The sequence below is a fragment of the Lycium ferocissimum genome, chromosome 3 (genome assembly GCF_029784015.1).
Source record: "Lycium ferocissimum isolate CSIRO_LF1 chromosome 3, AGI_CSIRO_Lferr_CH_V1, whole genome shotgun sequence".
In the NCBI taxonomy this organism is placed as follows: domain Eukaryota; kingdom Viridiplantae; phylum Streptophyta; class Magnoliopsida; order Solanales; family Solanaceae; genus Lycium; species Lycium ferocissimum.
In genome coordinates, this window is record NC_081344.1 from 32,334,010 (window position 1) to 32,360,516 (window position 26,507).

At 36.9% G+C, this 26,507-nt stretch overlaps 1 protein-coding gene across 2 annotated transcripts; it reads right to left on the minus strand.

Annotated features, from left to right (window-relative positions):
- Window positions 1-20,823: 20,823 nt before the first annotated feature.
- On the minus strand, window positions 20,824-23,721 carry LOC132050180 (trihelix transcription factor ASR3-like). Of its 2 annotated transcripts, none has more exons than XM_059441301.1 (2): window positions 22,433-23,721; window positions 20,824-21,401 (listed from the first exon to the last, which is right to left on the minus strand). In XM_059441301.1, the coding sequence occupies exons 1-2, from the start codon at window positions 23,073-23,075 to the stop codon at window positions 21,055-21,057; spliced, it is 990 nt and encodes a 329-aa protein (XP_059297284.1). In that variant the 5' UTR covers window positions 23,076-23,721; the 3' UTR covers window positions 20,824-21,054. The 2 variants fall into 2 exon arrangements, with proteins under 2 accessions (XP_059297284.1, XP_059297283.1); XM_059441300.1 differs by having other exon boundaries at window positions 20,824-21,417; window positions 22,437-23,720.
- Window positions 23,722-26,507: the final 2,786 nt, after the last annotated feature.

The following is a 26,507-nucleotide window of genomic DNA, read 5'->3' on the forward strand; positions in this document are numbered from 1 at the left end:
CTTACCAAACCCTAGTTATTTTCCGAAATAAACCAAAGTTTATGGCGTTAGCTAATGCTTGCAACCACTAACTATATGATGAAAACGAAGAACAAACAAATCCTAACAATCCATTATGCATGTAACAATTAGAATCCCCAATCACAAAACACCCATCCTTGGGTTCACAACCTTAGTAAATGTGTTTAGCTACTCATGGCAACAAGAAAACAATAAAAGATTGAATATTGCATAATAGGATTTTGTATTAAACTTATGAATAAAACTTGAAAGTAAACGAATGTAATTGTCTGGAAAATCTTCAATTGTACTAAAAACCCAAAAGTAATTCCTACAAGTCTAAAACTCCTGATGCCTATAAAATAAAACCTAAACTGGCATTTATACAAGTTAAACTCAAAATAATTAATCCTAATCCAGTTCCAGGTCGGTTTGCAACTCTACGGGTCGTCTTTCGGTTTTGACGGCCGTCGACCTGTTGACGGTGCATGACAACGATCTGATGACAAAATTTCACTTTGCAGAACCTCAACCGTGTTTGCACTTCGACGGCCGTCGATCATGTCGACAATGCAACTCGACAGTCTGATGACACTTTTCACTTTGCAGGATGTATGTCGACGATGCAACTCGATGGACCGTCGAACATGTTAACGGCCCGTCAATCTACCAGCTCTGCATAGCGTTGATCTTCCTTAGCTGCAGGAACTCTCCATGCATTTCTACGAACAAAATAACGGACCGTCGACATGACGACGGTCCGTACTTAGTGCACACCAGTACAGAATACCTTGATTTCCTTCTTTTAACTTGTCGAGCATTCTAACTTTGAAATACCTGCACAACACACAAAACACATCAAACTAACACAAACTTACTCAAAAACAAGTAAAACTTAGAGTTAAAAAGCATTAGATGTGCCATAATTTCATGGCACATCAGGCGTCAATCGCTGCATTCTGCACGATACCAGGTGAAGATTTAGATTCCCTTGCAGATGGACTGAGTCCTTCATTTGAAACCTGCGATAAGATGGAAACCTTATACTCCATACCATAACAGCACTTTCATCATTTACGCCATAGCATGAGTTTTTCCATGATAACGAACTTGACTTCACTCTGTAGTAGATCTGATTCACTCATCCCTTGTTTAGAGAAACACCCATCTGACTGTGCAGACGAGTTATCTATGTCTTTGTTGGAGAGTGAATTACTTTGACATGCAGTTCGATCTATCGTTTTGGTATTTGGGTTGATTGAGCTAGAGGCAGTCAGGGAAGCTATGAATTTTTTGGAAGTGTGATTTTTGCGGATTCGGGAGGAGCGGGAGATTTGAGGCTTTGAGGAGAGTGTAGACAGATTATTCTTGGTGAGATTTGAGGATTGAGCCCTAGAAGTTGTTAGGGATGACTTCTATGAGGGAGAAACAAGGAGAAATTCAGCAGGGTTTCAGATTAGTGGGAGGAGAAAGAAACGAGAGACACGTATTAATGGGAATATTTCGGCAGTTGAGTAGGATGGTACATGGATGACTTGGAATATGTAACAATTTCAAGATTTATACAATCATTGAGTATACTGCTAACCTGAGCCTCAAAGACCAGGTCTCTGGGCTATTTCATGATAGATTTTGGCAGAAACTCTGAAATGTGCACTGTCTCGTACGCCAACTTTGCCTTCCAAGGCTGTTATGCGTGTACGCTCGTAACGGTGTAAAAATGAGTTAGATGCTTTTGAGAAAAACACTTTACTGCATTGCAGCTCTCCCCTCTACATAGCCAAAAATATTTTGGAGGCTTAGTTAGGCTTGACGAAGCCCAGCTCCAAACAATTTCTTTCCAAATGCTCCCTACTCAATGCTTTTGTGAAGATTTCAGCAACTTGGTCCTCTATCTTGCAGAACTCCATACGTATCAGAACTTTTTCAACATTATCTCTTAGAAAGTGATGTCTAACATCGATATGTTTGGTTTGTTTATGGTGAACTGAATTCTTGGCCACGTTGAGTGCACTTGTATTGTCACATAGTAAAGGAACACAGTCAGTGAGAAGACCGAAATCTTCAAGTTGTTGCATGATCCACAGTAATTGAGCACAAGAAGAAGCATCAGCAACATAATCGGCTTTGGCAGTTGAGAGAGCAACTGAGTTCTATTTCTTTGTACCCCAAGATATCAGAAACGATCCTAGAAAATGAACCATTCCGAATGTGTTTTTTCCATTGACCAATTAACCAGCATAGTCAGCATTTGTATATCCAACCAATTGCGTCTGTAACGTGGGATAATAAAGGACAAGGTCTGGCGTTCCCTTGAGATATCTCAAAATTCTTTTGGCAGCCTTCAAGTGAGATTCCTTGGGACTTGACTGAAATCTAGCACATAATCCGACACTAAATACTATATCAGGCCTACTAGCTGTTAGATACAGAAGATCCTACGATACCCTTGTACATTGTCTCATTTACTGGATCACCATATTCATCCATATCAAGTCAAGTGGCAGTAGCTATCGGAGTGTCGAAAGGCTTGGCATTGTCCATTTCAAAACGTTTGAGCAACTCCTTGATGTACTTCTGTTGACTGATCATAGAACTTTTTGGGGTCTGATTTACTTGCAAATCAAGAAAGTTCGGTTCAAACGTCATGCTCTCATCTCGAGTTCACTTCCCATAAGCTTTGTGAAGTCCTTACACAGTGAATCATTTGTGGCTCTAAAGATAATGTCATCGACATACACTTGTACAATAAACAGACTTCTTCCTCTCTTCTTCAGGAATTACCTCTGGTGAAACTATTTTCAAGAAAAAAAATTGACGATCTTTCATACCAAGCTCGAGGGGCTTGTTTCAGACCATATAAAGCTTTGTCAATTTTGAACACATGTTCTGGATGTTCATTATTTTTGAAACCAGGAGATTACTTGACAAATACTTCTTCTTTTAAATACCCATTCAGAAAGGCACTCTTGACATCCATTTGGAACAGCTTGAATTCCATATGGGATGCAAAAGCTATTAGAATCCTGATTGCCTCCATTCTGGGCATAGGAGCAAACATCCATCATAGTCTATTCATTCTTCTTGATTGTAGCCTTGAACTACCAGTCTTGCCTTGTTTGTGGTGGTATTCCAAAGCTCGTCAAGCTTGTTACGGAACACCCATCAGGTGCCTATCACAGTTCTATCTGATGGTCAAGGAACCAGGTACTATACCTTGTTTCTTTCAAATTGATGAAGCTCTTCTTGCATAGCAGCTATCCAGTCGGCATCCTTTAAGGCTTCTTTGATGTTCTTAACCTCAATTTAAGATAGAAACGCTAGAAATACAAATAGATTTCTTACCTTAGATTTGGTTTGAATGCCTGAGTTTACAGGAGTAATTACATTGTGAAGAGGTTGAGATCCTCTGAGCTTCCAGGTGGATGTTCGAACTGCAGGAATAGATGGACCAGCTTCTTCATTATTGGATCCGTTGTTAGCATCCATTGGTCCATTTCCACCACTTCCTTGATCGACTTTCGGAGTTCCTAATACAGCATTTGTCGTTACATGCACACCTCTAAGGTAGTGATATGAGAGCGAGTTCTCTCGCTTCGCTGCGGAGAATTATCAACATTTTCTTCATCGACTAGTTTGATTTGATTCATCAGCTCAATCTTCCCATTGGAGATTTCAATGTCTTCATCTAGAACTTTTGGGAATACTCCATCTTCCTCTTCATCATGTGGAACCCTGACATCCCCTTGAAAGCTAGCCTCATCGAAAATTACATGCACACTTTCCACCTCAGTTTATGTCCTTTTGTTGTAGACTTTGTATGTTTTGCTATGAGAAGAGTACCCGAGGAAGATACCCTCATCACTTTTGGCATCAAATTTTCCCAGAGCTTCCTTGCCGTTGTTGAGTACAAAGCATTTGCAGCCAAAAGCTCTTAAGTAAGTCAACTTGGGATTTCTTCCATTTAACAGCTCGTATGGATTTTTTTCAAGTAGATGCATGATCATGCATCTATTTATTACATGACACGCAGTGTTCACGGCTTCAGCCCAGAAAATTTTGGACACCCCACTGGCTATTAACATTGTTCTTGCCATATCTTCAAGAATTCTATTTTTTCGCTCCACAACACCATTTTGTTGAGGTGTTCTAGGGGCAGAAAATTGTGATTGATGCCATTTTCAGTACTGAAATCATCGAACTAAGCATTGTCAAATTCAGTCCCATGATCAGATCTAATGCTCGTGACAAAAGTCCCAAGCTTTACTTGGATCTGCTTAACAAAGGCGTGAAACACAGGAAATGTCTCATTTTTGCTTTTTAAGAACAAGGTCCAGGTGAACCTAGAGTATTCATCAATGATTACAAACATATATTTCTTTCCTCCTCTGCTGGGTATTCTCATTGGTCCGCAGAAGTCCATATGAAGAAGTTCAAGGGGCCTCAAGGTACTTACTTCTTTCTTAGGTTTAATGGAGATCTCACCTGATTCCTTCTTATGCAAGCATCGCAAGTATTGTGATCCTTAAACTTTGCCTTTGGTAATCCACGAACCAGGTCTTTCACAGCAAGTTTGTTTAATAACGAAAAGCTCACATGCCCCAGTCGTCTATGCCAGAGCTCAGAATCTTCCTTCAATCGCACTCAGACAAGTCAAATCACTTCCGTCTTGGGAGACAAAGTCTGTGACATATACATTTTTTAATCTCATGGCAACCAGAACCACTTCACCAGTTTTGAGACTTGTGACTATGCAAGAGCAAGACAGCAACTTGACTTCATTTCCTCTGTGACAAATTTGAGACACGCTTAACCGGCTATTCTTCATACCATTTATGAAGTATACATTTTCTATGGCATGAGCAAGTGTAATCCTGACTTTGCCTACTCCAAGAATGCACCCCTTCTTACCGTTTCCAAAGGATATACTCCCCACCTTGAAAAGTTTTGAGTGAGAGAAAGTTATCCTTTTCACCGGTCATGTGCTTTGAGCAGCCGCTATCCATGTACCATTTTTTACCCCCTCCATCTGTTTCATTCTTGACTTTCTCATCTACACCATCTGGATCTGACTTGGCCATGAGTGAGACTATTGACTCGTATTCATTGTATGCTTGCTTGGGAATAAAATTCTTTTTGCTGGATCTCTGTCCCTTCTAATCATCCTTTGAAACTTGTGGGTGAAATGTTCCATGTCGGACTCATCATTTGCCCGTGGTGGTGTTGTCAACGAGTATCCTTCTTCTGAGTTTAGTGGAGCACCGATTAGACTGAGGATCCTTTCTAGGTGTTAGCTTTTTAAAAAGCGCCTTCCCTGATACCAATTGTTATAAGTTGTGCGTTCACCAAAAAATATGGAGGGACCTGGTTGTGTGATTGAACCAGGTCCCTTGCACTATGTAAAGAACATAAGATTTTACTGTGAAAAACTCCTTACTCAAGGAATAAAAAATCATGACCTATTCCAGTAGGATTTCAACTCCACTACACGATCAACTTCAGGTTACAACTCTATCATAAGCTGGGAACTAACTCCCATAATCCTTTACCCTTACAATAACTCTTATGCAACCTAGGAACTAAGCCCCATAGTCCCTCCACACTTGTAATACTCCGATTGCAAGCACCTCCACTTGACTAACTCTAGCCAAGGACCATTAATACCCCTAGACTAACTCTAGCCTAGTGTACCACTCAAAGGCTTGCGGAAACATACTTCCAGCAAGCTGACTTTGAGACTTTTAAATGGCTATAAGCAGCTTCTCAAACAAGAGGAGTAGATTTACAATTTAAGTAAAAATAAAACAAAGCTTAAGACAAACTAAGAGACTTGGATATCTTCAGAGTTAGCATCTGGTCCTTCAGTTTGCTTTCAGCTCTGTTAGTTGAACACTTGGGAATCTTGTGACGGCTACACTTTTTAAAGTGATTTTAGGTTTTCCAAGTGATACACTATCTGGTGGGACATGTTGAATATATATTGGGGAACATGTGGGATGTGATGGAGACTTCTCATCAGTTTGACCGGGCATGGGGGCTGCGACACTACTGTTTGTTGTACGGTCGAACTTACGGCTTATTTTAAAGTTGTGCCACTAAGTGCGCGCGGTATATTCAAAACAAATCGCAGACCAGGTCTCTAGTCGGTTCCCATCGGTTTGTCAATTATCAAAATAAAGGAACATAGGGTACACCTTATCAGTTATTAAGAATAAGCCACTTAGTTTTTGTGTCCATTTGTTAAAAAGGACCTGAAAGTTTGCCCCTTTCCTGTCTGTATGCACTCAGAGACCCTACAAATGCTCATGTCCCCATGATTAGGCAATTGTTATAGTATTGCTTCTCTGTTTCAACTTGGTTCTGTATTGGTATTTGTTCTTCTTTTTTGAAGCATGATAGTATTAAGATTATGTGTAAGAATGCATGCTAAGAGTACTTTGAAGTTCATATACACATCTGGTAGGCATTTCTGTATATATGTCCACGTTAAGCATCAGAAAACCATGAAATCTTGCCTTAGTATTTGCGTATTATCTGAAAAATGGAAGCATGTCTTATCTGTTGTGAAGTAATTTGGTAATACTGGGATCAGTTCCATAAGAGTGCTAGTTGGATAGCTGTTTGTCTCTGAATATTTGAATGTCATGTTTACCTTGTCGGCCCTGTCTCTTCAAATGTTTACATAGTTCCATTTTTCTGAACAAAAACATGTTTTGCATTTTCTTGTCAAAATGGTGTCTGAGGATATAGTGTTTTCAATAGGCTTAAGTCATCAACAGACCCTCGTACTTGTCCATAAAATCCATTTAGACCCCCCAACTGAGAATCCCTCATTTAAACCCTTCAAAATTACTTTTACCGTTGTAATGGAGTTGGACACGTCCTTTGGCAACCTTGTGCGTGTTCTGTTGCTCATGAGAGTGTGAACTGCGTTAATAATGTTGTTGACATGGGCCCCAATGACAAGTGTCAACAAGAGAAAAAACAACTAAAATAAAACACAAATCTCTATTTCTCCCTTGTTTCATCATCACTTCACCCGCCATCATTGACTGGCTCCACCACCATAACCACCGGCTTTACCACCAAACCATCATGGTTTTCCTCTAGCACCAAGCCCACCCATCTCCATAATATTTTTGCTCTTCAAAAATTTTGAAGCCACCGATATTTCACTTCTTGATTGCTCCACTAACACCTTACACCCACATAATCAAAATTAAACATCGCAGGCAAAAAAAAGTTGGATTGCCAATCTATAAACATAGCTTAATATCACCACAATAAGAAATTGGGTGTCGAGATCCCAGCCATGCTTTGCCTCCACCAAAACCACCATCATCTCCGCCAACATTCATTTTAAAATTAGTCAATATTCGTCTATCAAAAATCATACCGCCCTGCTATCACTATATATAAATACCATTTTTTATCAAAAAATAACTTTGTTCAATTTTTTTCAAATATAAAACCCCTAAAACACCAATTCATACACCATACACGCCACCCCGACACTCCATTTCCACAACCCTCACCGAAAGAGGACGAAGAAGAACCAGAAATACTTGAATTATGTTAGTATCTCATAATTGAAGAAAAACAATGAAATTTCTAATGAATTAAAATGGATAAAGGAGAGGGATTTGTGGATAGACATGAAAGAGATTAAAAAGTGAATATACATATATATATCAGTAAAGATAAAGGATTGAAAAGGGAGAAGAAATAGGGAACCTTGGTCATCAATGGCGGATGAAAGTGTGAAGACAAGAGAAAAAGGGATTGGGAACATGAATGAGGAGAGAGATAATTGCCTTTTTGTTTTTGTTTTTTAATTTCAATGTTGAAAAAACAAATATCTTTGTATTTATTTTTATATTTGGATTATGTGGAATTAGGCACCACATGTCTCTTTTTCATTGGCTTTTTTTACCACATCAGCAGAGTGTGAACTACACGCATCGTGTTTTACTTTTGTTTTAAGCTAGGTGGTTTAATGACATATTTTGTGTAGAAGTTAAGTGTTTAGATAGTCTTGGGCTCGATTGGGGTGTCCAAGTGGAATTTGGATGATTCGAGTCTGTCGATGAGCAGCTTTTCAATAAAAGATGTGTATGGAAATCTAAATTTGAACAAGGTGTAGTATCCTCTAAATTTGAGCTTTGAATTCTGTCTTGTTAAGCTGTTATACATAGGGTGTATATCAAGATATACAGAGATATACATTTTATATACATACACCTCTGGTGTATATATATATATATATATATATATATATATATATATGGATTTGTATATATATATATATATGGATTTGTATATCACTCATCTGAACTTGGAAATTTCATCCTGCGTCTTTTTTATTATAATGGTTTGGGCCTGTTTCCTACTTGTTTTCCTTCTTGGGCCTTTTTCCTAATATGTTGTGTACTTGTACGCATTTAGGCTTGTTTCTTGCACAATTTTCTCTCTAATTTGGGCCTGCCTTTTATCTGAATTTGCACATTTGTATGTATGGGCCTGAATTTTGTCTTCATTAATTTATTCATGCACTAAGTTATATATGATGAGTATATGTATGCTATTATAGTTATGCCTCTTTTAAGATTCTTGTTACATTATGTACTAAGTCCAGGTGCCTTCCAACCATATTCCCCTTTTTCCACTCTTTGTTTGCATGGGAATTTCATACGGGCCATTTAGGCCATTCCTGTTGATAAACTCGTTGGGCCAGAGGCCCAACTCTTCTTTTCTTGATCGAGTCCGGATAGCCGAAATGATTGAAGGCCAACTGGTGGGCTTAGGTAAGCCCATCAGCCTAACCTTTCCTTGTTTTATCTATTTTCATTTTTTGTATATTAGTTGTATATTGTAAACAACATTTGTAAATATTAAAACCCCAATGTGATTAGAACTTAGGGAATTCACATAGGAGTTAGTATTTTTTCTCAAAAAAGAAAGGCTTTTTTTTTCAAAATGATAAGATCACGGTACAATATGATTAATCACATGCAACTTGATAAAATTGGAACTTCACAAAACCTGTTTTAAATATCAGTAGATAAATACAATAAAGATTTGGATTAAGTGATTGACTCGGGCCATATGCCTCTTTTAAACTGAAAAACGTTCAGACCATTTGTACTTAATAAAATTGGGATATGATTTGGGGCCTTAAGACCACAATAAATGGACTAAAACTGCATCTCGTTTTGCCCCTGTTGGACCTTAAAGGGCAAAAAATGATGATTTTCTAGGCTAATAAAATTGGACCTATTTGGTACGGTTTATAGCAGAAAGAACAAGTTTTAAACAGACTCTACTTGAACCTTAATTTGGGACTAAGTTAGCTTTGGTTAGATGATGTTGACTTAATTGAGCTTTAATGAAACCAAATAAAAAACAAGTGAAGTTTTTTACTTATATCCATTAAAACCTACACCATTTTATAAGAGGGCTATACTCCATTTATTTTTCTATATATATAATAAAACTTATAAGGACTAAAATCATAACATTGGGACCAAGTTAGTAGCAACTCTGCTTGGGAGAAATCTTGAGTATGTTTTGGTCGGAAATGAAGTGTTTTCCCCTTATAATATTTTAAAACCAAGTCTCTTTCCTTGAAGGGTATTTTTTGCCAAAACAATGGAATTTTATGATTAGCATGACAATTCTACAAGAAAGAAAATATTTTAGCAAATAATCACATTAATCACACATTGAAGCTCGTAGGTCAATGGTATTCTACGGATCCTTAATAATAGAGTGTTTAAAACCTTCCCTAGGGGATCACCAGAACCCTCACCTCGAACTTTGGTTTAAAAGGATGTTTCTCTTGTTTGATAAAACCTTTTTATCCGATTTTCCTAATTTCCCTTAATAAAATTAGGTGGTGACTCTAAAAACATAAAATCCAAATAGGGTCCACAAGTTCTTAGTAGCTTTTATGCACCCGCGTAAAAGTGAACTGTAACACTCAGAATATAGAGGCCGTGAAGACTTGGCCAAACCATGAGGTTTGGAGTTTTCTGGGGTTGGCAGGATATTATAGGAGATTTGTGAGGGATTCTCTCTCTTTCGCCTGCACCAGCGACGGCCGACTCGGAGAAGGCGGCCAAGTTTTGGTGGACGGACGCTTATGGGCGAAATTTTCAAGAGTTGAAGAAACGATCGACTTCGAGCGCCCGGTTTGCACTTCCGGAGGATCGAGAGAGGGTAACGTTATCTATTGTGACGCCTCGAGCGTCGGAGTTTGGAGTTATGTGTTGATGCAAAGACGGAAGGTTATCGCTTATGCTTCGAGGCAGCTGAGGAAGCATGAGAAGAACTATCCGACTTATGACTTGGAGTTAGCTGAATTGATTCATGCACTTAAGATTTGGAGACATTATTTATATAGTGTCCACATTGATGTTTACACAAATCATAAGAGCCTTCAGTATATCTTTAAGCAGAAAGAGTTGAATTTACATCAGAGGCGATGGTTGGAGTTGTTGAAGGATTATGTTGTTGATATCCTATACTATCTAGGAAAGGCAAATGTAGTAGCTGATGCCATTAGCCGCAGATCTATGGGTAGTTTGTCTTACTTGCAAGCATATAAAAGGGAGTTAGCTCACCAACTTCATCAGTTAGCCAACCTAGGAGTTTGATTATTGGACTCAAGTGATGCAAGAGTTACAGTTCAGGATACAGACATCATCCTTGGTAACTGAGGTTGAGGAACGCCAGTATGAGGATTCTTCTTTGATTCAGTACAGGAATACATCCCCATAAAAAAAGAAGTCACCCTTCGAGATTTTCGAAGACGGAGTTCTGAGGTATCGAGGAAGATTGTGTGTTTCGAATGTTGCAAGGTTACGTCAGCAGATTATGACAGAAGCTCATTATTCCCACTACTCCATTCATCCAGGGTCGATGAAGATGTACCATGATATCAGAGAGATTTACTGGTGGAATGGTATGAACAAGGATATAGTAGAGTTTATGGCCCAATGCCCTAATTGTCAGCAGTTAAAGGTTGAGCATCAGAAGCCTGGTGGATTGTTGCAGGATATAGAGATTCCAAGTTGGAAATGGGAGGCAATTAATATGAATTTCATTGCAGGCTTACCTTGTTCCCAGTGTAGGTTTGATTCGATATGGGTGATTGTTGATAGACTTACAAAGTCAGCACATTTTCTACCTGTCAGGACTACTTATTCCGTTGAGGATTACGTGAAGCTGTATATTAAGGAGATAGTATGACTTCATGGTGTTCCAGTATCTATTATTTTAAACATAGGTGCACAATTTACAGCTAACTTCTGGAAAACCTTCCAGAAAGGATTGGGGACTCAGGTAAATCTTAGTATAGCATTTCATCCCCAGACAGACGGGCAGGCTAAGCGCACTATTAAGATGCTTTAGGATATGTTACGAGCATATGTGATAGACTTCGGGGGTAGCTAGGATGATCATTTGTCTCTTATTGAGTTCGTGTGTAATAATAGCTACTATTCCAGTATCCAAATGGCCCCATATGAAGCCACTATGGGTGGAAGTGTAGATCTCCTATCGGGTGGTTCGAAATCAGAGAATCAAGGTTGATAGGACCTGAATTGGTCCAATAGGCAGTGGAGAAGGTTAAGCTTATTTAGGAGAGGTTACTAGTAGCTCAGAGTCGCCAGAAGTCTTATGTAGATAATAGACGACGATACTTGGAGTTCCAGATAGATGATTGGGTGTTCCTGAAGGTGTCGCCTATGAAAGGTGTCATGAGATTTGGTAAAAAGGGCAAGCTTAGCCCTAGATATATCGGACCTTATAGGATTATATGTAGAGTAGGCCGAGCGGCCTATGAGTTAGATCTACCTTCAGACTTGGAGTCGGTACATCCAGTCTTCCATGTCTCCATGCTCGCTAAAATGAGGTCGAGATCCTTCTATAGTTTTACCGTGGATATGTCCGGAGTTACGGAGGCGGATTATCCTACGAGAAAGTCCTATTACTATTACAGATGGAGGCTTGTGGTTGTAACAAGATGTAGCTTCCGTAAAGCACTGCGGAGAAATAAGAATGTAGAGGATATGACTTGGGAGCGAGGAAGATATAAGTCTAGATATCCTCATTTTTTTCCGATCAAGGTGGCTGGAGCTACAATGCCATCGTAACTTGGGTTTTGCATTATATTGTCAATTATTTTGTTGGTCGTGTGAGGCTATTGTTGTTATTGATTGTTATTACCCTATGTGGCATTGCACTATGTTGTTGGGTTGTGCGGCAGGTTGGTCGTACTATGATTACAGAGGAGACTCTGCCAAAATTTTCATAGACTTCTGAGAGTCTAACATTGAAACATTCAAGGACGAATGTTTCTAAGGGGAGGAGGATGGTACACCTCGTAAGATATCGTGTCGTTTGCATCGTAAGTAAACTAAAATGATTCGAAGGTATTATGAATTTTCTAAAAGGTTGGGAAATGGTCATAAATGAGTTATAAGTGGGTACCTAAAGGTTCGGGATCATACGAGTTGCAGAAGATACGTTTCGACGAAGTTCGAGAAGTGTGAGGCACAATCTGCGTCACAGATCATGGTCGCATATGAGAGCCCATGGATGAAAAGTTTTTAGAAATTTCTGGAAATGGTTTGCGAGGCCATCTGCAGCCGCAGATGCCAACGCAGATCAAAGTTAGTAGTAGTCTTTATAAATATACATATATATATATATATATATATATATATATATATATATATATATATATATATATATATATATATGTCGTATTCTCCTCATTTAATCTCATTTCCCTTGACCTCTAACACCTCTAGAAACCCTCTCCAACATAGCTAATCAATTCCTAAGCGAAATCAAGGATTAAAATAGAAGAATCAAGTGTTTAAAGTTTCCAAAGTGTTGTTGAAGCTTGTTTCTCCTCTTTGTAGTAGCTTTGGAGGATACTTCAAGGTGAAGTAATCTTGGAATTGAAGTGTTCTTGAGTTCTTGAGGTAAGATTCCATCTTATTCCATGTTTATGAGTTTATGTGATGGTTATACTAGGTTTGGAGGGGAAGAAGTTGGAGGGAAGGTTCAAATATGAACTTGAGTGTATGTTGAGTTGTAATTTGCTCTGAGCCATGTTGTTAATGTGTTTTGAGCTAAAATCTTGTTGGATGGATAGTAGTCGATATTGAGGTTGTTATACTTGGTGTATTTGGAAGAAGGAAGTATATAGGCGTCGTATGCGAAGCATATATCGGACTATTTTATTGTACATCTTTAAATATTGATGATATGAGTATAAAGAGGATCATATGAGGTTGTTGTATTGATTGTTAGATGTATTGCGATGGTTAAGAAATAGGGGAAATGCTGCCTATTTCGTTTTAGAATCGATTTATCGTTTGATATACGTGATATACTAATACAATCTAAGCTTGAAAATGCCTTCCTTGTTTATAGGATCGGAGCATTAGTTCGACGGATGCGTTGTGGGATTGTGTTGACGACTTGAGGTATGTTAAGGCTAACTTTCCTTCTTTTGGCATGATCCTTATGAATGAAACGTAAACGTAACGCTACTCCATAATAATTCCATTGTTAGCAACTAGAGATGCTCTATGTTGATTCATGTTCTATTAATACTGTTCTTAGCAAGTCTTTCTCCAGATTCAGTATGCTTCATAGAGTCACATGTTGATGAAAATGCCATAACGATGTTCGGAGGTGTAACGACCTTACGTCACTTCGATCGATTCAGGACGTACTCTTACCGTATTCATGCATTGCGTATATGTATACATGCTATGACCCCACAAGCGTTATCTACGCGTATACTTATATTATATCTATATGGGATATGGGGAAGGCTACGGCGTTATATACGCACTAGCACCTGATCAGCTAGTCATATGTTAATGATGATGCCCACAGAGGCTGATATGATACGATGGGATGCCCACGGAGAAACTTGATAGGCGTATATATATATATATATATATATATATATATATATATATATATATATATATATATATATATATATATATATATATATATATATATATATATATATATATATGTATGTATGTATAGGGGGGGGGGGGTGGAGATATATACGCATATATATAGTATTTATGCATATCATTGGCCCTCGAGGCGGTTCGGATATACGGGTGCAAACCTTTTATCTTATGTACTTTCATGTCTTCTTTATGTTACTTTCTTGCCTTACATACTCAGTACCTTGTCTGTATGCGATGCCCCTGTCGCCTGGGGGATGCTGCGTTTCATGCCCACAAGTCCAAGTAGACAAGTTGACGACCCGTCAGAGTAGGTTGTCATCCAGCTGATATTGGAGCACTCTATTCGTCCCGGAGTTGCTATCGTGTTTTGGTGCGTTATATTTTGTTGTACATATGGGTATGGCGGGGCACTACTAAAAAACTGCTAAAAATCGACGGATCAAAAACCGACGCACTGGGTCGTTTAAAAAAACCGACGGAAAACCGAGCTCCGCGAGTCGGTTTTTGTATTTTTAATTATTTTAAATTATTTTAATCGAAAAACCGACGGACAATATCGGTTTTTTTTGGCACTTTTGAAAATATAATTCCGCCAAAATAAACCGACGTCCCACGTCGGTTTAATTAAAAAAAAAATTAATATAAAACCGACGTCGTACGTCGGTTTTATTTTAAAAAATATTATAAATAATATACAATTCATTTTGTTTTTAAAAAAAATAATAAACATTTTTTTTAAGAAACCGACGACGGTGTCGGTTTCGTTTTTTTTAAATTTTGGGGTCAAAATCCGGTCAAATGTGCGGAAAAAACCGACGGACGAGTCGGTTTTGTCCGTCGGTTTTTCCTATATATTAGCGATAACGGGATTCTTTCCCATTTCGGCTATCCCTCTTCAAAATTAAACCCACCCTCCCCAACCCTAGCCGCCGCCCCCCCCCTCCGCCCGACGCCAACTGCCTCCCATTTCGCCGCCGCCCAACGCCTGCCTGCCTTTCCCCCTACCCCAAACCCATTTTGAAGGTTAGTTTCTCTTAAATTAGGTAAGATTAAAATTCTTTTAATCTTAGTTTTATTTGTAGATTTTAGGCCTAATGCTCGTCTATTTAGCTTTGTTCAACATCATTTGCAATGTTATTAATGTTGAATTTGTGAAAAAAAAAAGTAAACTTTATTTGCCTAGTTTAATTTACTTGTCATTTTTTTTTTTTTGGGTTGAGATTGTGCTATATTTCATATTCTTTGTCAATGTATTTGTGTTAGCTTAGTTATCATTCTTTGTAATATTGTTGATGTTGAATATGTGCAAAAATATATACTTTAATTATTTGACTAGTTTTTTTGTTGTTGTTGGATTGTGCTTTTTGTTAGAAACCCATAAGTTATTAGAATTGTTATTGATCATTCTAAATTAGAATGGATTGAGATTGTGCTTTTCAAAGTTAGAATTGTTAAGTTATAGTATTTCTATAACCTCAATACTAAAATGTAGATTTTATTTCTCTAGATTTACTTTTCAATTTTTAGAATTGGTTGGAATTGTGCTTTTCAAATTAAGTTAGAATTATTAAGTTATGTTAGAATTATTAAGTTATAATATTTCTATAACCTCAAAACTAAAATGTAGATTTTATTTGACTAGATTTACTTTTCAATTTTTAGAATTAAAGTTAGAATCCATAAGTTATTAAAGTTAGAATTGTTATTGAGAATTCAAAGTTAGAATTAGTTGGGATTGTGCTTTTCAAAATTATATTAAAGTTAGAATTTATAAATTATTAAAGTTAAAATTTATAAATTATTAAAGTTAGAATTGTTATTGAGAATCCAAAGTTAGAAATGGTTGGGATTGTTTTCTTAAGTTATATTTTAAGTCAGAATTCTTAAGTTATAATATATTTCTATAACCTCGATAATTTGTGGGTATATTTTTGTAGATGGATCGTATGTGGATGTATAATATGAATAATAGTAATCGTGTGGGTGTACATGATGAATTTGTTGAAGGTGTTGATGGGTTTATCAAACATGCAATGACACTTTACCCTTTTCAAAATGAAGGGGTAATTAGGTGTCCTTGTTCTCATTGCTTAGGTGTATGAAGTATTTGAAACCGGAAGCGGTTAGGGTTCATTTATATAGTCGTGGGTTTAAGCGAAATATTATGTTTGGACCGATCATGGAGAGCCGATGGGGTCAATGGTATATTTTACAATATTGTTGTCGGTGAAAGTAGTGTGTCGCGGGAATATAGTCACGTCCGATATGATAGAGTTAATGATATGGTTAATGATGCGTTTGGCGTACGATGCAGGTTTGAACACGAGCAAAATTTTGAGGAACCTCCTAATGAAGAAGCAATGCGCTTCTATCAAGAATTAGAAGAGGCTAGTCATCCACTTTGGGTAGGAGTCGCATTCTAAGTTGTCTATTGCGAGTTAGAATGATTAACATCAAATCGTTGAATTGGACTATTCTTTGAAAGCTGCTATGGATTCAATGATTAAGCTTGTGGGGAACTAGTTAGTCCTAATTCGACATACCTAAGAGTTACTATGAAGCAAAGAGATTGGTTTCCAAATTAGGATTGTCGTATGATAGAATTCATTGTTGTCCAAACGGTTGTATGTTGTTCTATAAGCAAGATGTTGATTTAAATGAATGTAAAATATGTGGACATGCGCGTTATAAGCGGACACCAAGTGGGAAGACGGTTCCAATTAAGGCGATGCATTATTTACCTATTATACCTAGGTTAAAGAGGTTGTTTGCATCGCGAGTTACTCGCTCCTCACATGAGATGGCACAGTGAAAATAGAAGGCCACCTGGTGTTATGTGTCATCCATCGGATGGAGAAGCGTGGAAACATTTTGATAGAACTTATCCTGATTTTGCTAGTGAATCAAGAAACATTCGTTTGGGTTTGTGTGCGGATGGTTTCACACCATACTCTGTTTCGGCTGCACCCTATTCTTGTTGGCTGAAACTGAGGCAAGAAGAGTTGAGGAAAGTAACACCATGAAAGCGAATATTGAATTGCTAATGGCACAAGTTAAAAGCCACATCGCGTGTGGACGTTTTTGTGCCCCTTCTCCCCCCTCCTCGACCCGAGAAGATGATGATGACGGTGATTTCGTTTTGAACACCGGATGATCGTTGTAGTAGTTTGAATTTAATAATGGACTTATGTTAAAACTAGTTAATGGTACTTTTGGTTGGTCATTTAAATATTTCGAACTTTGAAGGTTTATTTAGATCGTATTTGATGTGTTTTATTATTACTTAGGATGATTTTATGTGTTGTAGCTCTTTTAGAATTGATTTGGAGCATTTTAATGCTAGTTTTGAGCGACTTTTGTTATTGGTTTTACGAGCAGATTTTGGTGCGGTTTTTGTGCAGGTGTGGTTGCGAAAATGCATGATTTGCATCTTGAAAATTTTCCAGAAAACCGACGGAAAATCGACTCTGTCCGTCGGTTTTACGGAAATTAATTTTGCAGATTTTCCGTAAAATCGACTCTGTCCGTCGGTTTTACGGAATTAATGCTTATATTTTACAAAAAAACCGACTCGCTGTGTCGGTTTTATAATTAAAAATAAAAAAATTATATAAAAAAACCGACGCAGTGCGTCGTTTTTTCATAAAATATATTATTTATATATAAGATAAAAAATCCGAATTTAATAAAACCGACCCTGTCCGTCGGTTTTTTAATTTTTTTTTAATTTTTAAAAATATTTGAATAAAACCCGACGGACAACGTAACCGATCTTGTCCGTCGGTAAAAACCGACGTTGTCCGTCGTTTTTACGAAAGCGAGGCTATTAAAACCGACGGACGTTAAAATGTCGGTTTCCGTCGGTTTGGTTAAAAAAACCGACGCTAGACGTCGGTTTTTGTCAACGGTTTTTTCCGTTTTTTTAGTAGTGGGGCCTGATCCCGACCTTATCATGTCATGCACTCTAGTAAAGGCTTGTAGACAGTTGTGGTACAGTAGACGTTATATGGCCCTCTCGGCCTATATTTTGTTGTATAGGTATTCATGATGGCCTCGTCAGCTTGTACAGTTTGTCCAGCATGGCTATATACGTATGTCCTTTTAGGCTCGCTCTTTTTCAGTATAGTTCGCTTATGATCTAGCAGGTTACCATCTGATGACCCTCGTAGTCCACCCTTGTGTACAATTATGTTATGGAAGCATGCTTTAGCGATGCTCGGCAGGTAGGGCCCGGGTGCCCGTCATGGCCCTCCAGTTTGGGTCATGACAGTTCCTTTCTACGGTTTGTCTGCTACCTACGGCAGCGGCGTTTACACCGGTAGGAGTTGCGGGGACTCCACTGGGAACCATGAATATAACCTGCGAACCCGACGCGATGGCTTGTCTCATCTGATCCATCTCCTCCATCATCGAGTAATATCGCTCCCTTAGGATCTACATTGCCTCACCACCAGTCTCATCGGTGGGAATGTCGTCTTCGGTGGTGCGGCGATCCTGCCCCCTCCTGTTGCATCCCCATTTGGATCTTGAGGATGTAAACCATCCAATGGTACTTGGAAGGGCACGCCGTCCGGACCTAGCGGAATGTTGTCCGGATTGTTTCCGGTATTCGTGTTGTCGTTTGCTCTTGTCATACCTGAAATGGATATTTAGGAAAACACAAAACTCAAGCAAAATAAGTAAGACAAACGATGGTAACAGTGACAACCACAACTGTCCTGGCCCCACAGTGGGCGCCAAACTATTTACCTGGAAAACGGTTCAGTTGAATTTGTGTTCATGGTCAAGGACACGTGGATCAAAATGACCAGTAAATTACTACAGTATGCAACTAAATTGGACAAAAATGAAATAAAGCAAAGCAAGGTTAGGAATAGCCTGAGTCTCGGTTGAACCCGGTACTAGTTCCTCCGGCCAAGCTTGTGACAAATAACTTAGCAAAGTAGAAAAGAACTTTAAAATGGAGCAATTGTATATGGGAGTTATTGTATATGGGACTTAAGTATTCTCTTCAATTTCATGACCTTACAACGGGAATGACAATCCCTATTTATAGCAAGAGCTAGGGGCACATATTCCATGTATCACGCCTCTACCCATTATGAATATTAATTGGATAATAAATGAGCAATAAAGAGGACCATTAAGCCTAACAACATCAGGAGATAACGTCTAACCCAATCTGTAACGGCAGCCCGTTGAGCTCTCTTCCGGAGCTATTCCAACAGTCTCCCGGACTGAGCGGTTCCTCCGGTATAATGGCCTTTCTTCCAGTGACACTCAATGCTGACTCATTCTTGACTTATCCTCTAAGCCACGTGGCTTATCGGTATTGTTCCAACTGTGTTGTACGAATTTAGCCCGATACAATTTCACCACAATTGTATTCTTTCTTGCGATTATAACCACGAAAAATGTATATGTATAAATTAAGAAGTACAGTAATTAACTTGGACAGAGGCAAAAAGCTGAAATACCCATCTCTGCCTAAAAAAAAAAAAAAAAAAAAGAGTACGCCCTTTATGTCAGAAAAGTCTAACAAGGGGTATCCAATAATAAGAACTCCTCAGTCCTGTGATGGGAAAGGGAAAGCCCAACGATTCCATAACCACAGCCTTCACAAGACTGACACCAATAATAGCACATAAATGGCCATTTTGTAAATGCCAGTCCAGTGCTCCAGAGATCATTTGACTGGGGCACGTTTGACCAGTCCTTTTGCTATACCCTACACATATATCCTACATACATGCTTCCTCACTACTCTATTTTCTAGTCTAGCTAATCAAAATTACAAACAAAGAGTAATTATTTCATAATGGTCTTGTGTGCCTATTATAAGAAATACTATCTACTTATCATCAAGCTTTAGACAGATATGGAAAGAAAGTAGTTAACATCTTTCTGTCTATTGAGATTTGAACTTTGATTCTCCATTGTGTGTACTCATTTCACCCTTGGATGCCATAGGTGTACAACAACATATTGTATAATTTCATATGTAGGGTCCGGAGAGAGTGGTGTTTAGGCAACCTTATTTATACCTTTTGAAGGTAAAGATGTTATTTCCGATAGACCCTCGGCTTAAGTAACTCATATCAAAAATCAAATAGGTAAAGCAAATACATTAGTAAGGAAGCCATACTGACAGCAACGGAGAAGAGAACAATAGCAACAACAAATAATATGATAATTACCGAAGCAGAGGAAACAACAAATCATGCTAAAATCGAAGAATAAGCTAGTAGGGGATCTGAGTAATAATAACAATACTAATAAGGAACTAAACATCTACCTATTAATCTTCTACCCTAATCACATGTGTACAAAATCATATACAATCGTACATCTATAAAACTAGTAGCGGTTTTTAGACATTGGAACTTTTAATTTGCTCTGACTCAAGAGTATGACCAAGTGGTCAGTAAAAGTTGGTGCAAAACTTGGAAATCACAATTCAAATTTCAATAGAAATAAAAGTCACTAGTTTATTCCTTCCCATTTGTACGACGAAACCTTCATGGGCAGAGTAAACTCCATACATGTATAATGTATTAATAAGAGGTAACAAGTATTCAATAAAATAGTCATTGATACTTAGAAAATGACAATAGGCATTCAATGAAATAATCAATGTGCTTACAAGCTTCCGACATCATGTGAAATATAGCTCTTTGCCAAGGGTGGGAAACAGGTATTTGGCATTATTTGCTGCCAAATACCATTTGGCACAAACATTCAATTATTGAAGACAGTAAGACCAAATATTTTAGTAAGTATCAACGAAATGAAGTTAGAGACCATAGAGAAAGTGTATAACAAAAGAGTAAATGGATTAATGAATAGTTTTACAAACAAGCCTTTAATTTGGTATTACATGAGAGAGAGAGAGACAGACATCTTACGTGGAATATTATCCACAAAATGACACAAGATACATGATGAATTAATTAAGCCATTAATTAATGATAATCAGCTCATCACCGATATATACAAACAATTGTAATTAATTAGTCTCTCTCTGGCTATACCAATATGTGTTTTACTATGTAGGTGGAGGTGGTTGGTTGTTGTTGTTAGCAGCTAAAGAAAGGATAGAATTGGCAAGTCTATTAACAGAATCAACAAGACCATTGATGCCTTGTCGATTAATCTCAGCTTTGGATTCCTCAATTTGCAGCCTTCTTTCATGTAAGCTCAACATTTCTCTGTGCCTTCTTTCTTCTCTTTCTTCAGAAGCCTGAATCGTCTCTGCTATAATGGCAGCACTTTTGAAGATTGCAGACCCAACTTCTTGCAAGTTGTTATTACCACTACTTGTTCCAGCTTCTCCTTGATCTCCTTTTCTTCTTCTCTTGGCTGGTGAATCTGAATGCTCACTTCTATCACGTTCTGAGCTATCACACATCTCCAAAACATAAACACATGTAAACCAAACCATATATCAACACTAATTAAATGGATATATATATATATATATATATATATATATATATATATATATATATATATATATATATAGGTGTCCACTAATCTTGAGTGGTTAAAATTAAACAGTCAAATAGTCAACTTTTTTTCCTGGTGTAAGATTTGTCATAAATGCAAGGTCCAACTCCAAACAACAACAAATAACACCTTAATTATAGGTTGAATTCATCGGAAACAATTAAAAAAAAAACACCTTAATTCCAAGCAAGTTGAGATTAGCTATATGAATTTTCACGGCTTATTTCGCTCAATTCAAACTCCTAATAAAATTTAAGAAGTACAAAAATAAAGTTTTCTGCATTTTTAGTGAAATGTAATTTAAGGTCTAGTTCTACAAGGCACTAAACCCTGCCAACCGCACCCAAGAGGCCAGGAGAGATACAAAGAGAAGAGAGAGCTAGAAAAATGAATTCAATATACAAAGGAGGGCAATAAACAAGAATGATATGCAGGCTGTTCAGAACACTATACAAGTACTAGGATAAATGACGAGTCTTGAAAAATTCATTGGCATGGATGGATAACATACTTTTATTAGCTTAAGTATACCTAAAAACAAAGAGTTTATTTATGCTTTTGGGGAGTACACTACTAATTTATTGCTCAACAAAATAAAATTTATGATTATTCCATGTAGAAAGGAGGAAAAGGAAGTCCAAATTATAACGGAAGTCTAGAAAGCAAGATTCCAATGCAATACAGATGAGGGAAACTAACTTACCTTCATTGAAGATATCAAGTGATCACAGTTAAGTTACCAATATAGAAAGTACAGCCAAGTAGGACTTGAATGCTATTAGATGCAAATGAGAATGGACTTCCCAATAGTACTACTAGTTGGTGAATAGTGACTATACAATCAATGTACTAATAAATGTGTTTGATTCTTATTAATTTACTTTCCCATATAATAAAAAATGTGAGAGAAAGAGTACCTACTGTGGGTAAAGGTTGAGTGTAAGGAAGATAAGGTGGCTGAGGTGGTTGTTGTTGTGCTATTGCTGGTGGTGATAATAGTTGTGGTGGTGGTGGGAGTGGCAAAGCTGCAATTTGAAGTTGAATGGGGGGTTGTTGTTGCAATGTTGGAGACAAAGAAGTTGTGCTTGGATTGTAAGAAGTACCACTACCACCAATAAGCACTTTTTGACCTCTTTTGTCCACAACTTCAACTAATGCCTCGTAAATCTCAGGCAACATATTAGTAGGCAAGTTCTTTTCTTTCCTTTCATTCCTCTCAATCTTCCAATAAGACTGCATATTATTACTTCCATCCCCTTCAGCTAATTTTTCAGCCACTCTTCTTTCGTATTCCCTCACTTTCTTGAAATCTCTCATGAGATTATCCCACTTGTCATTACACTGATTTTGGCTCCTTAAACAACCATTTCTCCAACAATAATCTTCCACCCATTTCCATCTTAATTCTCCTGGTTTATTCCCTCTTTCACTATCTTGTCTTTTCATTCTCCTTTCATCATCCATCTTTTTTGCTTCTATAAGAACCATTGTTTCTTGCACTGTCCAATTCCCTTTCCTATAGTCCCTCAACATAATGTTACTACTTCCTCCACTATCCATGCAAAAAAATCAACTTTAGGCAAAAAGGAAAAAAAAAAAAAAAAAGTTCTTTTCCTTTGGCTTTTTGTGGAGGAATTTTTAAGTTGGTGCTTCAAGAATAGGACAAGGTCAAATGAAGGTTTTATTTACATGATTCTAAGGTTTAAATCATGTGGATGGTTTTGAAATTTGCAAATGGGAATGATGAGAAGCAAGTAGTAGTAAAAGTGAAGTGGCAGCTGCAGTAATCACCATAATCTTTTCTTCTACCTTTTCTTAAAAATTAGCTGCCTTTATTGAAAGCTCCTAGCTAGATCCCCTAAAAATTGTCAAAAGATCTTGAAAAGTAAAAGTTCAAATCTAAAACTACTTATTTCTACCACTAATATAAGTTGTTCAGAACAAAATGAAAGAAGTAGGAGATGATGTGGTCATTTTTTCTTTTATTTTGGGAGAGATAAAGCAAGAAACAATTTGATAAATTATAAGAAAAGGCCAAACAAATCCATTCAAACTGACATATTTACAACCCCAAAAAATTTTCTTGCAGAGGGAGGTGAGTGAGATGGCATTTGAGGGAAAAGGGCTTAATAGTCATTTGCTGCATGGAAGAAAGAATTTGATGAGCATAATCACACATGAAGCTAAGCCAACAGTCATCATAACACCAAGATCTGTACAGGCATATATATATCTTATAGGGAATTTTATTAGGTGACTTTTGTTTGACATTACTTCAGAATTTGATTTATTCTTATCCATAATATCTTCTATAATTTTTGAAAATTGAAATACTCAGCCTGAAACATAACTTTTTAATTATTTCTCTATTACATTTGCGTCAATAAAAAAATATTTTAAATATACATTTTTTCTGATAGCTATGAGGACATTCCGGTCATTTAAAAAGGAGTACTTTTTACCAAACACACTAACTCTTTATTACTGTCAGTTGTTGCACTTCGCTATCCAAACACATAACTGCTTATTTATGAAACTAATTTTAGCACCTAAAAGTATTTTTCGACACTTACTGTTTATCATCTAATATTAATGGTCTAATTCATTATCACAAAAAAAAAAATGGTCTAATTCAAAACGGAATCCCAATTTTTAATCCATTTAGTCACAAACACATGACGCATCGAAGGAACCAATACGAACAAATTCGAAGTTCAGAAAAGTTTTTGAACTTTGTTCATTTCTTGGCTGAGAAGTCATTATTAAACTGATTTATGTTAATACTTGTTGCTGGAATTGAATTTGTGCCAAAAAAAAAAATTTGTAGATCGTTGTTGTTGAATGGTCATCAGAACTGGAGTTGAATTTTAAATTCTAAAATTTATTGGGAAATTATTGGGTGTTTTTGAATTTGGGTTTTGAGGTATTTTTTAATTTAAAACATAATTGTACAAGGAATTCGAATTATAACAATCGAGTTTTGCTAAACTTTTTAGTTGTTATATATACTAGTTAGAACTCTTGAGATGTTTCCAGTTGAAGTTTGGTGATTGCTGAAACTTGATGATCTTGTGCTCAGTGAAGTCGACTCCATCATTGCTGAATTCAATTGATGTTTAGTTGTTTAATTAACCTGGATATGTTGGGTTATTGTGCTTGAGGCTTGTAGACTAATAATTAGTATCACTTATTTAATTAAAGGTTTTACGTGTGTCATATCATAATTCAGTTAAAAACATGCGCATTATTAACCCAAAAATTGATATTAAGAGCAATTAAGATCTAATAGGTGAAAGAAAATGCATTTTTAACTCAGAAAATTTAACATTAAGAACAACTGAATTCGATAAATAGAAGAATGACAAATTAAATTCACTTTTATTACGTTAAAAACAAAATTAAAAATAGTATGATTTGACTAATTGACTTCCTAGAAAAAAGACAGCAAATAAAGTACAAATATAAAACAATGCAATTACAAGGTACCTTAGTGGGGTTTTCTTCCCGTAGTTAGACACCCTAAACATCAGGTTAGGGTTTACTAAATCTTTCTCACCATTAGAGGTGTTCATGGTTCGGTTTGGGTCGGTTATTGATTAAAACCATAATCAAACTAATTTAGTAGTTTTTAAATGTCTAAAACCATAACCAAACCAAATAAAATAATAACTACCGATTTGGTTATTGTCGGTTTGGTTCCATTTTTCGGTTTATGACTAGTAGTCATGAGACTTATCTGTAAAACATTAAAAAGTTGAAAAAGACATGTCTTTTTTTTTGTTCAAACGATAACTTTTATTTATAGTTTAAGGTGGAACATACATCATAGAAACATTTTCACTATTAGTGATAGTGTAGTACTCAAGTTATCCAAAGTTGCTAAACTATTACATATAGAGCTAAAAACTAACTTGATAGTGGTTGCACCATTTTTGTCATCTTAATACACATACCTGGAAATAAAGTAGAGCATAGGAGATTTTAGTTGTTGTTACAAACATACATATTAATTAAACATAAAGACTACCTAAAATTAAAATGAAAATATATGAAATAAAAAAAAACTTTGTGTAATGATCCCAAACTTTGGGGCAGTACTTGCATTTTGCCCTCAATTCTCCCATTTTATTAAAAAAACTTTGTGTAATGATCCCAAACTTCAGATGTTTTTCTATCATTATCCCCAAGGCTACGGTCTCGACTACAAGGAGTTGTTCTTTTCTGTTTTTTAGGAGGATTACCAACGGAAGAAGTATTAGGGTAATACGTGTGCTTGAGTTGCGTAAAGAATCGATGTTATCGAAGTATCTTCTATAGGAACCTCCAAATCTACAACCTCTGTCTTTTTCATATGAAAAATATGAAAAATATTAGAAGTTTAGGACCCATTTAGAAAAGGAAAAAGAAAAGTATAAATTCGAAGAAAAAAAAAAAGAAACAGCCTAAAATCAAATGGCTGACAAAGAAAGACTAAAAATTTAAGTTAAAGATATTAGAATCTAACGTGAGAACACATTAGTAGGTTTACACTTAACACTTAAAGAGTTAAAAGACTTAAAGACATGGGCTTGAACATATTCTTAAAAACATGGGCCTTAAACAATCATGTGAAATTAGTAAACCAAAAATCAAATTAATGATTAAAAGGTATAAAATATTTATAATTATTTATGAAAAACTAATATTATACATATAAATAATTATAAAACTTATGTATATAATTTATCGGTTTGGTTCGGTTATTTATTCGGTTATTTGCGCGCGCGCGCGCGCGCGCGCGCGCGCGCGCGCGCGCGCGCGCGCGCGCGCGCGCGCGCGCGCGCGCGCGCGCGCGCGAACCATAACCAAACCAAATATTGCCGGTTTTTAAAATTTAAAATCAAATCAAACCAAACCAAACCAAATGTCGGTTTTTTTATTCGGTTTGGTTAATTTCAAAATCTAATTTATACCTAGGGGTCATTTGGTGCATGGTATAAGCTGGGATTATCC

Coding starts and splice junctions, on each gene's coding strand:
- LOC132050180 (XM_059441300.1), bottom strand. CDS start 23,075: ATGGATAGTGGAGGAAGTAGTAACATTATGTTGAGGGACTATAGGAAA. Junction 21,418..22,436: donor ACACTCAACCTTTACCCACA/GTAGGTACTCTT, acceptor TATGTTTTGGAG/ATGTGTGATAGCTCAGAACG.